The sequence below is a fragment of the Oncorhynchus gorbuscha genome, linkage group LG20 (assembly GCF_021184085.1).
Source record: "Oncorhynchus gorbuscha isolate QuinsamMale2020 ecotype Even-year linkage group LG20, OgorEven_v1.0, whole genome shotgun sequence".
Taxonomy (NCBI): domain Eukaryota; kingdom Metazoa; phylum Chordata; class Actinopteri; order Salmoniformes; family Salmonidae; genus Oncorhynchus; species Oncorhynchus gorbuscha.
Window position 1 is genome coordinate 33,171,855 of NC_060192.1, and position 18,020 is coordinate 33,189,874.

Consider the following 18,020-nt stretch of genomic DNA (forward strand, 5'->3'; position numbering starts at 1 on the left):
GACACACACAAGCACCAAAACATTTCACTGAAGAACAAACCCGACCACAGAGGAAATCTGATAAGATTAAGGACAATATGAGTTAGATTTTTGCAGCATATCTGACATACACATGAACACTAAAACATGGCAGGCCAATTCTGATCTTTTGCCCAATTATTTGCGAGACATCTGATTGGTCAAATGACATATCAGAATTGGGCTGCCTGTGTAAATGCAGCCTTTGTCTACAGAGTCAAAGTGATTCATATACTTGAATAAATGACCATTGAAACAGACGCTAGTAGATTATCACAAACAGAGTACACAGTTCATTTTTTACAAAATGCCCACTCACAACACAGAAGAGTAGAGAATATTACCCAGAGTGTAGTGTAGAGCATTGGGTTTTCCAACTCCAGTCCGAGAGAGTGAAGGCTTTTGTTCTAACCCTGCACTAAACACACCAGTTTCAAGTATTCATGGCCTTCTGTCTGGAACTTGATTAGTTGAATAAGGTGTTAGTGTTGGGAGTCAGGACCCACCGTCCTAGGGATCTCCAGAGTGTGTTAGTGTAGGGCTGGAACAAAACCCTGCAGGTCCAGTAGATTCCCCAGGACCAGAGTAGGACCCCCTCTGCTGTAGAGTAGCCTGGGAGATACAGGAGATAATACAGTACCTGGAAAGATATAGCTTTATTAGCGCTTAAATGGCATAGAAAGGTAGCTATTTAGCTATCTGAATGACATCACACTATAAAAAAGGTCAAACATGTTACACTACATGTAATCTAGTAGTACGACAAAAACAAAAATACTGAAATTAAGTCCAAAGACTACGGGTCAGATTTACTAAGCGTTTGCATCAATTGCAACACCTTTTTTCCCCAGCTGAGGACAAGATACCAAAAAAACAAAAAACAGCTTTAACACTAGGCTACACTGTGTGCTTTCACTTCCATGTCTTATTCCATTCGGTAACAATCATTTTACAACTTTGTTCTCCTTTCCGGCTAATTCCCACAGGCTTAGTAACATAGCGCACACAAAACACACCATGTATAAAAGCGATTGCACACAGCAACACAACAGCCCCGATCTCTGGGGAGCCGTAGATGTTCCTTCACTGACATCCACATGTCAGTTCAGACAGAACCAGAGCACTTATTCATGAGTGCTCATCTAGGATCAGGTTCACCCTTTGTTCATACGCTATTCACTATGATCTAAAAAGGAAAAACTGATCCTAGATCAGCACCCTAATCTATGGTTCAGCGCTGCAGTTGTACTTTACATTCCCTCTGCTTGAGAGGTCCTGTCTTTAGTCCAGACTTCTAATATAAAACAATTAGGGCCCGTATTCATAAAGCATTGTAGGATTAGGAGTGCTGATATATGCACACACACATACTCTTCCCCCCTGGGGTTGCCTGGCTACCCAAGCACCTTGCTCCAGCCAAACACTACACCCACGGGTGTTAATTGTTAATTGCTTCTCCGCAATGAGTCTAAATTTGAGTACTTCCACAACGATTTCTAGAACAGAAAACCATTCTAACCGTTCTGATTGGTCCCAGAAACAGATGGGTTGGGCCAGAGCCAGAACACACACACACTGTTAAAGCAGAGGTTTGATTAGTTAAGAGATGAGCCAATCTCTGATTACTTTGTTTTGTACAACACCCCTCTTTGACATCACCGCAAACAACTTCAATATCTAGGTTTCCATCCAATTGGCGACAGACTTTCACGTGAATATTTTAAAAATCTGCAGAGATGAGTTTCCATCAAATGGACTTGTTGTAGATAAAAGGCTGTGCGTGATGACGTAGTGCACATAAAAATACCTTTTGCGGATTCACATATACCCAATAAATAAGTTAAATGGGTTTCCATGGCACTTTCAACTCCAGGCCTACTGATGGTTTTGTCACAAAAAAATGTTGCGTTATATAGCGAATGTGGCCACTCTGGTATTGGCTTGTGCACTTTAGTCAACAGCTCAGATCAGTGGTCACCAACCTTTGAGTCAAGATCACTTTCGCAGTCAAAATGTTACACGATACTGCTCAGGATTATTATTATTTTTTTAAGCACGACTTAAGAAAATGTAACATTATTAACCCAATAAAAGCAGTCCTGTAAGAATGAGGTTTGTGCAGTAGGCCTAATATATTAACACAGCATATTGGCTATATGCCTGGCCTGGCAATATTTAAAACTTGAGATTTGATTACAAAATAGATCAGTTGGTGTAGCACTTGCAAGGCAGAGCGGAGCATAGTGTTGAATACATATTTTTAACATGAACTCGTTCCTAAAAAAGAGCAGCTCTTTGCTGTATTCTTTGAGTCTCTCTGTGGTTATGGTTTTACAAGTTATTACATCTAAGTTGGGCTAGTATCAAACTTTGCTATGGCCTGGGGTCGTGGAAGCTCTTTAGGCACTGTGATTTGATATATCGATTGGCCGCCCGAGTAGGCACACTCGATTTAGCCACAGATCTCCCAGTTCAACTTTTCAGACAACTGAAATGCTTCAAAAATGGGGAACACTTTGCTTACCCGGTGCGCAGGGCTTCTCAAACCAAGCGCACCTCTCGCCAACATGAATTTAAAAGGAGCGCAAGCCTTTATCACAGCCTTTAACGTTGGATTTTCCTCAGAAATGTTTTGTGATCGACGAGGAATGCCTTGAAGATCGACCTGTTCTGAATGATTATGGACTAAAGAGAAAGATCATTTTTATTTGTCAAATGGCAGCCAAACATCGATCAGCGTGTCACTAGAATAAGAACCTCAATATTTATTGGAAAGCAGCATCAAGCTAATCCCCTTGCACTGTCACCACCATGTGAAGTTCCTCATAACTTATTTCATATGAAGCCTAATAAACTGCATGCTTTCCCGAGTCGTAATGGAAGGACCCCCAGTTCTCGCATAATACATTTTATGACAAAAAGATCCCACCTTGTCTAGCGTATTTTGTTTAGTCTACATTTGGAAAGTTCACTGACAAATTAGCTTTTTCCATCAAGGCTATCGTGGCATTTTTTTTATCCGACACGTACTATAAATCACATTCAGAAAAAAAGGGTTGATGGAAGCATGCCTGGTTAATGATGGCAGTCAGACTGAAGTATGTAGCGAACGTCAGGCAAAAACAGGGGCACACTGATCCTAGATCAGTACTCCTACTCCCGAGATGCTTTGTAAATAATGCTTTAGCTGTGCTTTACATTCTCTCCGCTTGGCTCGTCTTTAGGCCAGGCTTCACTTCTCGGCCAGCACTATCAACCAGGGTTCCAACCACAGAACGAGATTATATTTCTATATCGCCGATCCTCCTGTTCTGCCAAGCTCCCTGCTGAATCACCCCTCTAGACTACCCATCCCAGAGACACAGTCTGGCTGCTTTAGAGATCACACCATATTCCCCATACTGTAGGGTTAGAACTGCGATGTATCTCAGGCATTGTCTCAAATTAGACACCCTATTTCCTTGACGCACTACGTCACACGTGTCAAACTCGTTCCACGGAGGGCCACTCCTCCCTTGTACTTGATTGAGGAATTAAGGTCATTAATTAGTAAGGAACTCACCTGGTTGTCTAGGTCTTAACCTGCAGACACTAGGCACTCAGTGGAATGAGTTTGACATCCCTGGACAACATAGTGCACTATATTAAGGCTGTTATGACACCCTATTCCCTACATAGTGCACTGCTTTTAAAGCTGCAATATGTACATTTTTGGGCGATCTGACCAAATTCAGATAAACATTTAAGTTCTAGATCTGTCATTCTCATTGAAAGCAAGTCTAAGAAGTGGTAGATCTGTTCTGTGTGCGCTATTTCTATGCTCCCCGTGCTTAAGTTACATTTCTTTTGTTGCATCTTTTACTTTCAGATTTGAACACCAGTTTCAAACAGCTAAAAAATTGAATATTTTAGGTTATGGATTATTTCACAGCAGTTTAGATGGTACAATGATTCTCCACACTATACTTCCCTGTTTGTTACAAACTGACATTAGGCAAGCTATTAGAATTTTTGCAACCAGGAAATGGCACAGCAGTTTCCGAATAGTGCATCTTTAAACTAGTGCACTATATGGGATACAGGGTGTCATTTGAGACGTAGCCACATACATACAGAACATGTCCAGACTAGACTATATAAGACCTGGCTCAAAGCCTTTCTTCAATGCCGATTTACATCAACCTGATTAGAGTAGAATGGTACTGTGCAACAATGACGAGAGGATCTTTGGATTAGTAACTCATACCTAAAAACACTCCCTCATTTAAAAACAAACTGTCAATCTACTTTAAATATAATCTCAACCTCTTACTACCCAACTATCTACTTTTCTTAATATTTACATATCTATTAAGTACGGTAATACAGGATTTACACAAATCCTTGATTACAATATGGCGGTTAAAGGAGCTATATGTAACTCGTTGTCAATTTCACAAGAGATGGTCCGTCTTTTATTGACCAATAAGAAGGCTGCACCATTAGAATGCAATTTTTTGTGAGACCAATAACCTTTTTTGGGGAACAAAATATGATGAAACTGTCATCCCACTATTACTATAGATAAATTAAGGTCATTTTCCATACAGCTCCTTTAAGCGCAAGATAAACAGCATGGAAAGAAAGAGTGAGTTTGGTCCAGGGTTAGCAATATTAGCATTGTCTACTAAGATGGCTGTGCCTCCTCTGGTTTGAAGCTCTACCTACTGGCTGTTTTAAGAGGTGGACCCCAGTGTGAGTGGGCAGAGTCTAACAGGCCTTTCACATTATTCGCACAAGGCGTTTTGCTCAGAGCGAGAACACCACGCACATACGTTGGAAAGGTCGAACAATTATTTGAACTTTGACGAGTGCAGGCAACAGCAGTGACCGACACCCTCAGAGCCTTCGCAACACAGCATGCCCTTTGGAGCGTGTTCTTTTCCGCCATTGGATAACAGTGGCTTTGTGCTGTGCCGTATTAGTGTGAATAATGTTAAAGGCCAGCGGTTGTCCTGTAATTAGGTGGTGGAGAGGGTTGGAGCAGGGTAGGATTAGTAATTAGGTGGTGGAGAGGGTTGGAGCAGGGTAGGATTAGTAATTAGGTGGTGGAGAGGATTGGAGCAGGGTAGGATTAGTAATTAGGTGGTGGAGAGGATTGGAGCAGGGTAGGAATAGTAATTAGGTGGTGGAGAGGGTTGGAGCAGGGTAGGATTAGTAATTAGGTGGTGGAGAGGGTTGGAGCAGGGTAGGATTAGTAATTAGGTGGTGGAGAGGGTTGGAGCAGGGTAGGAATAGTAATTAGGTGGTGGAGAGGGTTGGAGCAGGGTAAGATTAGTAATTAGGTGGTGGAGGGTGGAGAGGGTTGGAGCAGGGTAGGATTAGTAATTAGGTGGTGGAGAGGGTTGGAGCAGGGTAGGATTAGTAATTAGGTGGATGGAGAGGGTTGGAGCAGGGTAGGATTAGTAATTAGGTGGATGGAGAGGGTTGGAGCAGGGTAGGATTAGTAATTAGGTGGTGGTGGATGGAGAGGGTTGGAGCAGGGTAGGTTAGGGCTGCAGGAAGGAGCTGATGGAGCTGATGAAGTCCAGGGGTTTGTCTGCGTGGATCCAGTGGCTGGCGTCTGGGATGTACTGGATGTCTGCACATGGGAACAACCGCTGGATCTCTGGATAGTCCTCAGAACTGAGAGGGAGAGAGCAGAGGGAGAGAGCAGAGCGAGAGAGCAGAGCGAGAGAGCAGAGCGAGAGAGCAGAGCGAGAGAGCAGAGCGAGAGAGCAGAGAGCGAGAGAGCAGAGGGAGAGAAAGGAGGGCGAGAAAGGAGGGAGAGAAAGGAGGGAGAGAAAGGAGGGAGAGAAAGGAGGGAGAGAAAGGAGGGAGAGAAAGGAGGGCGAGAGAGACAAAAGATGGAAGAGAGAAGAGTCAAAGTAGGGAAACAGAAGACACCAAATCATAGAAATAATACAAAAGTCTTACACCAATGACAGCTATTAAAAACTTTATAACAGATGACATCTTATACCTGATGTAGGCAGAACTTGCTCCGCCCAGGAAGAGGGTGGGGCCCTCGTATGTGGTTTCGAAGGTAGGGAAGCTCATGATGTCATCAAGGTGTGCGGCAATGGCGTCCAGATTGACTCTCCAGGCGTAGTGTCCGTTCTGCTCCACCAGGTTGGTCAGCAGGAACTGGCGCACTGAGCGCTCCTGAACACAGGAAGGAACCACACCATTACTACACAAACTATCACCGGGTTATGTCCTCGAAATTGTGTTTTACATTCCCTACGTCATTACAGTAGTTGTATGTTCAATTACATAGCCTTTCAGCTGTCAGACGATTGGGTTGCTACAGTTTTAGTGAGATGATAGGGACAAGTAGTGTGAACCCTGGGTGGTATTAGCAGTAATACTTGTATTTATTAAGGATCCCTATTAGCTGCTGCCTTATGGGTTCCATTAACATAAGGTAGTTCTATACACACACAACTTAAAATATTAACAGACACTACATTTCATAACACATTGTGTTCCCTCAGGCCACTACTCTACTGTCACATACAGTTGAAGTCAGAAGTTTACATACACCTTAGCCAAATACATTTAAACTCAGTTTCACAATTCCTGACATTTAAACCTAGTAAAAATTCCATATTTTAGGTCAGTTAGGATCATCACTTTATTTTAAGAATGTGAAATGTCAGAATAATAGTAGACAGAATGATTTATTTAATCTTTTATTTCTTTCATTAGATTCCCAGTGGGTCAGAAGTTTACATGCACTCAATTAGTATTTGGTAGCATTGCCTTTAAATTGTTTAAATTGGGTCAAATGTGTCAGGTAGCCTTCCATTCCTCCTGACAGAGCTGGTCTAACAGAGTCAGGTTTGTAGACCTCCTTGCTCGCACACTTTTCCAGTTCTGCCCACAAATTTTCTATGAGATTGAGGTTAGGGATTTGTGATGTCCACTCCAGTACCTTGACTTTTTGTCCTTAAGCCATTTTGCTACAATTTGGTAAGTATGCTTTAGGTCATTGTCCATTTGGAAGACCCATTTGTGATCAAGCTTAAATTTCCTGACTGATGTCTAGAGATGCTGCTTCAATATATCCACATCATTTCCCTCCATCATGATGCCATCTATTCTGTGAAGTGCACCAGTCCCTCCTGCAGCAAAGCACCCCCACAACATGATGCTGCCACCCCCGTGCTTCAGCGTTGGGATGGTGTTCTTCAGCTTGCAAGCCTCGCCCTTTCTCCTCCAAACATAACATTATGGCCAAACAGTTCTACTTTTGTATCATCAGACCAGAGGACATTTCTCCAAAAAGAATGGTCTTTGTCCCCATGTGCAGTTGCAAACCGTAGTCTGGCTTTTTTAATGGTGGTTTTGGAGCAGTGGCTTCTTCCTTGCTGAGCAGCCTTTCAGGTGATGTCGATATAGGACTTGTTTTACTGTGGATATAGATACTTTTGTACCCGTTTCCTCCAGCATCTTCACAAGGTCCTTTGCTGTTGTTCTGTGATTGCTTTGCACTTTTCTCACCAAAGTACGTTCATCTCTAGGATACAGAACGCGTCTCCTTCCTGAGCGGTATGGCGGCTGTGATCCCATGGCGTTTACTTGTTCATCTGTACAAACAACAGTACGCGTGGTACCTTCAGGCGTTTGGAAATTGCTCCCAAGAATGAACCAGACACGTGGATGTCTACAATTTGTTTTCTGGGGACTTGGCCGACTTGATTTTCCCATGATGTCAAGCAAAGAGCCACTGAGTTTGAAGGTAAGGCCTTGATGTACATCCACAGGTACACGTCCAATTGACTCAAATAGCCTATCAGAAGCTTCTAAAGTCAAACATCATGTTCTGGAATTTTCCAAGCTGTTTAAAGGCACAGTCAACTTAGCGTTTGTAAACAATTATTGGAAAAATGACTTGTGTCATGCACAAAGTAGATGTCCTAACTGACTTGCTAAAAATGTAGTTTGTTAACAAGACAATTGTGGAGTGGTTGAAAATGAGTTTTAATGACTCCAACCTAAGTGTATGTAATCTTCCGACTTCAACTGTATGTACTATGCTTATTGGTCATAGTATGGATATAGTTAGTATGCCAAAAGTTCCCGGATGTCGTACTACATTCGCCAAAATACTAAGTATACAAGCAGTGGACACTATTTCCGTGCTTTTAGGGCGCATAATGCAATTCTTCCGAAAATGGTGCGTGGCTTCACAAACCTTTTCAGATTTGAAGAAAATGGAGGAAAATATGCAGCCCAAGTTCAATGAGAGCGGATACAAATTCATTGCTTTAACCAATTACAACAAGTGTTAAGAAAATGTTGAGCAATTTAGTAAAGTAATAACTTTTCAAATACATTCCAAGTTATGTTGACTGACAATTTGTTAGCTACACTGTCCTTTACAGACCGCATAACATATTACAGCAGTATGTACCATATGTTAGCAAGCTACCTAATGTTAGTTGGCTACCAATACGTCAAACTTGCAAGTATATTAACAACATGCTAACAATCCAACATTTATTGACTTGATTATTCACGTCATTCTTAGCTAAGCGGGATAGCTGTTGTGCGTTCAATGGACATTGTTAATTCAATGCATTCGTAAATTCACTCTGGCTATCTACTCCGATTTCAGAGCACTCGAGTCTGATTGTGCCAGAAAGCTGGGATCAACCCCTACTCCTCGGCCAGATTGTCCAGATTGTGCGCTCTGAACGCTCAGAGAACAAAACTCTCTGAATTTACAAACGCCCAGAGCACACGCTGGCACTCCAGATTGAATTAACAAACACACCCAAAGTCATAAGATGTTAGAGTAATATATTACTAGCTAGACAAGCTAGCAAGAGGTTTCATAACAATCAACATCAGGTAGACAGGCGTAGCGCTAGTACGCTCAACTGAAAGGATAAGTTTACAATATACTAAAATGAACTAATAATATATAGTCATTAAGTATGTAGTATACAGTATGGGTATTCAAACACAGCTCTGATGTTAATAACAGTAGTGTGAACCCTGGTGGTAATAACAGTAGTGTGAACCCTGGTGGTAATAACAGTAGTGTGAACCCTGGTGGTAATAACAGTAGTGTGAACCCTGGTGGTAATAACAGTAGTGTGAACCCTGGTGGTAATAACAGTAGTGATAGCCAGTGAGGAGCTTGCCCTAACCTTGACCAGTTTGCGTAGCTGGTCCTCGGCCATGCGGCGGGCGGTCGAGCGAGGGATGTCGCTAGAGATATTCACATCCTTCATGGCCTGGATGTAGGAGTGGAAGTTGGTACGGGTGGTGGTCTGGGCTGGACTGATGTCCACCACCACCAACCTCTCCACCAGGCCAGGCTACCGGTGAGATATGAGGAAAGGAAGGAGAAGGGGGTGATTGACGGGAGGGGTAGAGTGATGAAGAGACAGGTAGAAGGAGGGAGAGAGAAGAGCGGAGGAAATGAGAACTGGAAAAAAAAAAGTTCTGCCCCCTCTATACAATGGGAAGTGTGACCACTTCAGTTTCTAAAATCTTCTTAAGAGGCGTAGAGTAGAAGTAAATTAACCCACAAATGTGAATATCATTATATACCGTATACAGGGAATTTGGAGAGTATTCATACAGACTTTCCCAACATTGTTACGTTACAGCCTTACTCTAAAATTGGTCGTGTTTCCACAATCAACACCCCATAATGACAAAACGAAAACAGGTTTAGACATTTTTGCAAACTTAAATCAAACAGAAATACCTTATTTACATAAGTATTTAGACCCATTGCTACGAGACTCAGATTTGATTTCAGATACATCCTGTTTCCATGGATCATCCTTGAGATCTACAACTTGATTCAATTGATTGGATATGATTTAGAAAGGTACACACCTGTCTATAAAAAAGTCCCACAGTTGACAGTGCAAAAACCAAGCCATGAGGTTGAAGGAATTGTCCACAGAGCTCCGAGACAGATCTGGGGAAGGGTACCAAAACATTTCTGCAGCATTGAAGGTTCCCTAGAAAACAGTGGCCTCCATAATTCTTAAATGGAAGAAGTTTTGAATCACCAAGACTCTTCCTAGTGCTGGCTGCCCGGCCAAACCGAGCAATCAGGGGAGAAGGGCCTTCGTCAGGGAGGTGACCAAAAACCTGATGATCACTGACAGAGCTCCAGAGTTCCTCCGTGGAGATAGGAGAAACATCTCTGCAGCACTCCACCAATCAAGCCTTTATGGTAGAGTGGCCAGACGGAAGCCACTCTTCAGTAAAAGGCACATGACAGGCTGCTTGGAGTTTGCCAAAAGGCACCTAAAGGACTCTGACCACGAGAAACAAGATTCTCTGGTCTGATGAAATCAAAATGTAACTCTTTAGCCTGAATGCCAAGCGTCATGTCTGGAGGAAACGTGGCACCATCCCTATGGTGAAGCACGGTGGTGGCAGCATCATGCTGTGAAGTTGTTTTTCAGCGGCACAGACTGGGAGACTAGTCAGGATCGAGGGAAAGATGAACGGAGCAAAGTACAAAAAAGATCCTTGATGAAACCTGCTCCAAAGTGCTCAGGACCTCAGAAAGATCATCTTCTAAGAAAATGCAGGAGTGGCTTCGGAACAAGTCTCTGAATGTCCTTGTGTGGTCCAGCCAGAGCCCGGATTTGAACCAGATCGAACATCTCTGGAGAGCCCTCAAAATAGTTGTGTAGCGACTCTCCCGATCCAACCTGACAGAGCTTGAGGGGATGTGCAGAGAAGAACGGGAGAAACTCTCCAAATGCAGGTGCGCCAAGCTTGTAGTGTCATACCAAAGAAGACTCAAGACTTTAAATCGCTGCCAAAGTTGCTTCAGCGAACTGAGTAATGCATCTGAATATTTATGTAAATGTGTATTTCATTTTTTTGCATAAAAAAAATATATATTTTTAGAAATGTTTGCAAATGTAGTTCTGCTTTGTCAGTATGAGGTACCGTGTGTAGATGGATGAGGAATAAGGCTGTAACGTAAAAAAAGGGGTCTGAATACTTGTGATTGCGTTTGTGAATTTGATGATATAATCTAAAAGTGCATTCAAAAAAGGTATTGGGACTGTAAGGAAGTAAGGCGAGATGGGCAGTCACTTTCCCATGGTACAGTGCAGCAGTAATCATTGCAGGTTTCTACTGTAATTAGTGCAGTTTCAAGCGGCACAGAGACCACAGTGTAGTAAGGATTCATATTGATGTTCCGGGGTCGTTTGTTCACCTGCGACAGGGCTGTAGTCATGGCGACCTTGCCCCCCATGCTGTGGCCAATCAGGACGCACTTCCCGATGTGCAGCTGGGCGAGCAAGTGCGTCAAGTCATTGGTCATCGCCTCATAGGTCAGATCGGTGCTGTGTGTGCTGGTACCGTGGTTACGGGCGTCGACCGTCAGCACCTGACTGGACAAAGGACAGTTAGGACACTAGGGAGGGGTGGAGAGGAGGAGAAGAGGGAAGGCACAGGGCTATAGGCTAGATAGAAGACTACAGTTCAGTCCTTCGTGATCACCCATTGAAAGGAAGGACAGTAGGGATTCATTGGGGTGAGAGTAGGGTGAGAGGACAGGGAGAGTAGGGTGAGAGGACAGGGAGAGTAGGGTGAGAGGACAGGGAGAGTAGGGTGAGAGGACAGGGAGAGTAGGGTGAGAGGACAGGGAGAGTAGGGTGGGCGTAGAGGGAGAGTAGGGTGAGAGGAGAGGATGAGAGGAGAGGGAGAGTAGGATGAGAGGAGAGGGAGAGTAGGATGAGAGGAGAGGGAGAGTAGGATGAGAGGAGAGGGAGAGTAGGGTGGGTGTAGAGAGAGAAGGATGAGAGGAGAGGGAGAGTAGGGTGGGCGTAGAGGGAGAGTAGGATGAGAGGAGAGGGAGAGTAGGATGAGAGGAGAGGGAGAGTAGGGTGGGCGTAGAGAGAGAAGGATGAGAGGAGAGGGAGAGTAGGGTGGGCGTAGAGCGAGAGTAGGGTGAGAGGCGAGCGAGAGTAGGGTGAGAGGCGAGCGAGAGTAGGGTGAGAGGCGAGCGAGAGTAGGGTGAGAGGCGAGCGAGAGTAGGGTGAGAGGCGAGCGAGAGTAGGATGAGAGGAGAGGGAGAGTAGGGTGGGCGTAGAGAGAGAAGGATGAGAGGAGAGGGAGAGTAGGGTGGGCGTAGAGGGAGAGTAGGATGAGAGGAGAGGGAGAGTAGGGTGAGAGGAGAGGGAGAGTAGGGTGAGAGGCGAGGGAGAGTAGGGTGAGAGGCGAGGAGAGGCGAGGGAGAGTAGGGTGAGGTGAGAGGCGAGGGAGAGTAGGGTGAGAGGCGAGGAGAGTAGGGTGAGAGGCGAGGGAGAGTGAGGGTGAGAGAGGCGAGCGAGAGTAGGGTGAGAGGCGAGGAGAGTAGGGTGAGAGGCGAGGAGAGTAGGATGAGAGGCGAGGAGAGTAGGGTGAGAGGCGAGAGAGTAGGATGAGAGGCGAGGAGAGTAGGATGAGAGGCGAGGGAGAGTAGGATGAGAGGCGAGGGAGAGTAGGATGAGAGGCGAGAGAGTAGGATGAGAGGCGAGGGAGAGTAGGATGAGAGGCGAGGGAGAGTAGGATGAGAGGCGAGGGAGAGTAGGATGAGAGGCGAGGGAGAGTAGGATGAGAGGCGAGGGAGAGTAGGGTGAGAGGCGAGGGAGAGTAGGGTGAGAGGCGAGGGAGAGTAGGGTGAGAGGCGAGGGAGAGTAGGGTGAGAGGCGAGGGAGAGTAGGGTGAGAGGCGAGGGAGAGTAGGATGAGAGGCGGGAGGAGAGTAGGATGAGAGGCGAGGGAGAGTAGGATGAGAGGCGAGGAGAGTAGGATGAGAGGCGAGGAGAGTAGGATGAGAGGCGAGGGAGAGTAGGATGAGAGGCGAGGGAGAGTAGGATGAGAGGCGAGAGTAGGATGAGGAGAGAGGCGAGGGAGAGTAGGATGAGAGGCGAGGGAGAGTAGGATGAGAGGCGAGGGAGAGTAGGATGAGAGGCGAGGGAGAGTAGGATGAGAGGCGAGGGAGAGTAGGATGAGAGGCGAGGGAGAGTAGGATGAGAGGCGAGGGAGAGTAGGATGAGAGGCGAGGGAGAGTAGGATGAGAGGCGAGGGAGAGTAGGATGAGAGGCGAGGGAGAGTAGGATGAGAGGCGAGGGAGAGTAGGATGAGAGGCGAGGGAGAGTAGGATGAGAGGCGAGGGAGAGTAGGATGAGAGGCGAGGGAGAGTAGGATGAGAGGCGAGGGAGAGTAGGATGAGAGGCGAGGGAGAGTAGGATGAGAGGCGAGGGAGAGTAGGATGAGAGGCGGGTACAGGCCATAATCCTGCTGGTATTCATTTCTCACTGGCACTTAACTGCATTACGGTCGCTGATTGTAACACATATCTGGTTTCACAACCCTCAACAAATAGAAAGCATGAATAAAACAGCCACCCTCGAAGACCCGAGTTGTGCATAACTGGCTGTATGTGAGAGAATAACTGAGCCTTATCAGCATGGCTTCAGATAAATCAGAATTGAGTGTATAGAATGTATTATTTACCCGGTTGTTTAGAGAGACAGCCTCGTGTTGAGACCAAGGCATATACAGCCTCGTGTTGAGACCAAGGCATATACAGCCTAGTGTTGAGACCAAGGCATATACAGCCTCGTGTTGAGACCAAGGCATATACAGCCTCGTGTTGAGACCAAGGCATATACAGCCTCGTGTTGAGACCAAGGCATATACAGCCTAGTGTTGAGACCAAGGCATATACAGCCTAGTGTTGAGACCAAGGCATATACAGCCTAGTGTTGAGACCAAGGCATATACAGCCTAGTGTTGAGACCAAGGCATATACAGCCTAGTGTTGAGACCAAGGCATATACAGCCTAGTGTTGAGACCAAGGCATATACAGCCTAGTGTTGAGACCAAGGCATATACAGCCTAGTGTTGAGACCAAGGCATATACAGCCTAGTGTTGAGACCAAGGCATATACAGCCTAGTGTTGAGACCAAGGCATATACAGCCAGCCTAGTGTTGAGACCAAGGCAGTACAGCCTAGTTGAGACCAAGGCATATACAGCCTAGTGTTGAGACCAAGGCATGTACAGCCTAGTGTTGAGACCAAGGCATGTACAACCTAGTGTTGAGACCAAGGCATGTACAACCTAGTGTTGAGACCAAGGCATGTACAACCTAGTGTTGAGACCAAGGCATATACAGCCTAGTGTTGAGACCAAGGCATATACAGCCTAGTGTTGAGACCAAGGCATGTACAGCCTAGTGTTGAGACCAAGGCATATACAGCCTAGTGTTGAGACCAAGGCATATACAGCCTAGTGTTGAGACCAAGGCATATACAGCCTAGTGTTGAGACCAAGGCATATACAGCCTAGTGTTGAGACCAAGGCATATACAGCCTAGTGTTGAGACCAAGGCATATACAGCCTAGTGTTGAGACCAAGGCATATACAGCCTAGTGTATCCCCCCACCTCATGTGTTAGCCATCCTGGATTTACAGTCTAACATTAACATGTGTTGCTCTTTGTGGTAAATAATTGTACATTTACATTTTAGTCGCTCTTATTCAGAGCAATTATTATTATTATTTTTTACCTTTATTTAACTAGGCAAGTCAGTTAAGAACAAATTCTTATTTACAATGACGGCCTAGGAACAGTGGGTTAACTGCCTGTTCAGGGGCAGAACGACAGATTTGTACCTTGTCAGCTCGGGGGTTTGAACTTGCAACCTTCCGGTTACTAGTCCAACAATAAGAGTTAAGTGCCTTGCTCAACAGCACATTGACCAAATTTTACACCTAGTCGCCTCTGGGATTCGAACTAGCATCCTTTCGGTTACCTGCACAACGCTCTTAACCACCAGGCTACCTGCCGCCCATGTAATATTTCTGAAACGGTTGTCTGCCTTGTGAGACTATGCGTTACCTTTCGGCCTGTCCTCTGCACCAGGGACTTGGCTATAGAGTGGAAGTTGGACTTGCTGCCAAACAGCCCATGGAGGAACACCAGGGGGGTGCCGTCCCCTGTCCCGTCAAACACGTCATAGGTTAGGTTCACAGGGCTGCAACAGACAATAGAATAACACATTGTTAAAGTTAACATACTTTTGTGTATGTAAATGCTTTCAAAATTAGTGGATTTGGCTATTTCAGCAATACCAGTTGCTGACAGGTGTATAAAATCGAGCACACAGCCATGCAATCTCCATAGAGAAACATTTGCAGTAGAATGAATTTACCGTAGAGCTCAAAGACTATCAATGTGGCACTGTCATAGGATGTCACCTTTCCAACAAGTCAGTTTGTCAAATTTCTGCCCTGGTCAACTAAGCGCTGTTATTGTGAAGTGGAAATGTTTAGGAGCAACAACGACTCAGCTGCGAAGTGGTAGGCCACACAAGCTCACAGAACGGGACTGTCTAGTCCTGAAGCGCATAGCTCGTCTGTCCTCGGCTGCAACACTCACTACAGAGTTTCAAAACTGCCTCTGGAAGCAATGCAGCACAATAACTGTTCTTCGGGAGCTTCATCAAATGGGTTTCCATGGCCGAGCAGCTGCACAGAAGCCTAAGATAACCATACACAATGCCAAGCGTTGGTTGGAGTGGTGTAAAGCTCACCGCCATTGGACTCTGGAGCAGTGGAAACGCGTTCTCTGGCTTAATGTACAAATGACCTCGACAAACCTGTACCCCTGCACATTGACTCGTTGCCCCCTGTATATAGCCTCATTATTGTCATTTTATTGTGTTACTCTTTATTATTTTTACTTTAGTTTATTTGGTAAATATTTTCTTAACTCTTCTTGAACTGCACTGTTGGCTTGTAAGTAAGCATTTCATGTGACAAATCACGCTTCATTATCTGGCAGGCCGATGTATGAATCTGAGTTTGGCGGTTGTCAGGAGAACGCTACCTGCCCCAATACATAGAGCCAACTGTAAAGTTTGGCGGAGGAGGAATAATGGACTTGGGCTGCATTTCATGATTCGGACTAAGCCCCTTAGTTCCAGGGAAGGGAAATCTTGACGCTACAGCACACAATGACATTCTAGACGATTGTGTGCTTCAACTTTGTGGCAACAGTTTGGGGAAGGCCCTTTCCTGTTTCAGCATGACAATGCTCCCGTGCACAAAGCGAGGTCCATACAGAAATGGTTTGTCAAGATCGGTGTGGAAGAACTTGACTGGCCTCCACAGAGCCCTGACCTCAACCCCATCAAACACCTTAGGGATGAATTGGAATGCTGACTGCGAGCAACGTGTGCGTCCTACCTCACTAATACTTTTGTGGCTGAATGGAATAAAGTCCCAAACATCTAGTGGAAAGCCTTCCCAGAAGAGTGGAGGCTATTATAGCAGCAAAGGGAGGGATCAACTCCATATTAATGCCCATGATTTTGGAATGAGATGTTCGACGAGCAGATGTCCACATACTTTCGGTCATGTCGTGTATTTGATCATAAAATAACTATCTTCACAGGGGTGCAACAGAGGAAAGAGACAATGACGTTAATGAATTGTTAACGTATCCTTGGTAATGAATTCGGCTAAGAAATGTAGTTAACAAAACAAGTAACTGACTGTGTCAACATGATATTCTCATTCAAAGATGTAACTGATTTACCATAACGTTACATTGCTAACCTAGGACAGTCAAACACTGAGTAGGGCCGGGGTCATTGTTGGAATGCTGGCCTAGCTGGTTAGCTAGCTAGATGAAATGCTAGTAAAATATTGGGCTTTAGATTTGGCAACACACAATAAAATAAATGCAAGAAACTTCGGATGGGCACTCATTACTTATCATACAAGAGCAAATTTAGAAATATATTAATTTAGTCCACAACCAAGTGTACTGCTAAGGTTAGTTAGCTAACTACCATTAGCTATCCATCTAAATACAATACCCTAGCTACCCCTAAATAACACAAACATACACAAATAAAGATCGATGATAACCAATTTCTCCTATAATGTTGTTATTCGGTGCATTTACATGAACGTTACGTAGCTAAAGAAGATAGCTAGCTAGAATGTGTCAACTCGTTGTCAATTTATTAGCCTGGACTGTAGCAAGTAGAGGGCATTTAACGTTACCTGGTCGAGCCAACCGCCCGAGTCATCCGCAGCACTCCACCGCTGAAATCCTGCTGTCCGGTTACAAACCGACATGTTGCCCGTCCGCAGAGAAGTCCTCTCGAGAGTAAGCGACAGAAAACACTCATGACAAGGTAGGCTCGTTGAATTTTCTTCCAGGCTGACCGACAACATACGCTTTTCTATTCTGCAGATTTCGGAGCAAAGAAAATCATTCTCTGACTGACATTAGAGGAGAATGAGTCGTCACTAGTTACCACAGCCACAAAATCATACACCCCGCCCATTTTTAAAATGACAATTTTCACTTCTTAAAATGTAACCCTAACATTAACCACATCTTAATACTATCCTTAAGTTAGCAGCGAGATGATCAACCTTAAATACTTTCCTACTACCCCAATAAGCTAATAACATTAGTTATATATCCAAGGCATCTTACCTGCCTCCACTAGTAAAGCACATTGATTTACATGTTTTATTTATTTAACTAGGCAAGTCAGATAATTAAGAACAAAAAAAATGTCATACACTTTTATTATTATTATTATATATTACGATACAGCCCAGGTTTCTTTGTGTCTGTGTTATCTAGTGGAAACTAAGTGTGGGAGGAGCTGAATTGGCCTAAACTGACGCTTTTCGTCATGACGCAAAACGCAGGTCTGGGCTGACGTTAACGTTCCGTTGTCAGCACGTAACACATGTTGACGAACCGATGGCGCCAGATCATAACAACGAATCAATCAATCAAACAACACATAAATTACATTTTAATTTTGGTCAATCTCATCTACTAGCGTCGAGCGACTTACATTAAACTGAGGTAGATAAAAGTTCAAACAACCACATATCACAGTCATTGCAATGCACACATTTCCTCTGCAAAAGCAGCTAATAAAAACGATTGACAAAAAAAA

The 18,020-nt window shown here is 44.6% G+C and overlaps 1 protein-coding gene across 1 annotated transcript; it reads right to left on the minus strand.

Moving 5' to 3' along the window:
* Window positions 1-658: 658 nt before the first annotated feature.
* Window positions 659-17,333, minus strand: abhd11 (abhydrolase domain containing 11). The gene is made up of 6 exons (XM_046316725.1): window positions 17,101-17,333; window positions 14,927-15,062; window positions 11,249-11,422; window positions 9,198-9,368; window positions 6,020-6,201; window positions 659-5,682 (listed from the first exon to the last, which is right to left on the minus strand). Exons 1-6 carry the CDS (start codon window positions 17,226-17,228, stop codon window positions 5,547-5,549), a joined length of 927 nt encoding a protein of 308 aa, XP_046172681.1. The 5' UTR covers window positions 17,229-17,333; the 3' UTR covers window positions 659-5,546.
* Between the last annotated feature and the right edge of the window lie 687 nt (window positions 17,334-18,020).

Bases quoted from the DNA above. Each gene is read 5' to 3' on its own strand.
- abhd11 (XM_046316725.1), bottom strand. From the start codon at position 17,228: ATGAGTGTTTTCTGTCGCTTACTCTCGAGAGGACTTCTCTGCGGACGG. The intron at 9,369-11,248 runs GTGAACAAACGA...TCTCACCGGTAG, and splicing joins TGACTACAGCCCTGTCGCAG to CCTGGCCTGGTGGAGAGGTT. The intron at 6,202-9,197 runs GTTAGGGCAAGC...TCCTGTGTTCAG, and splicing joins AGCTACGCAAACTGGTCAAG to GAGCGCTCAGTGCGCCAGTT.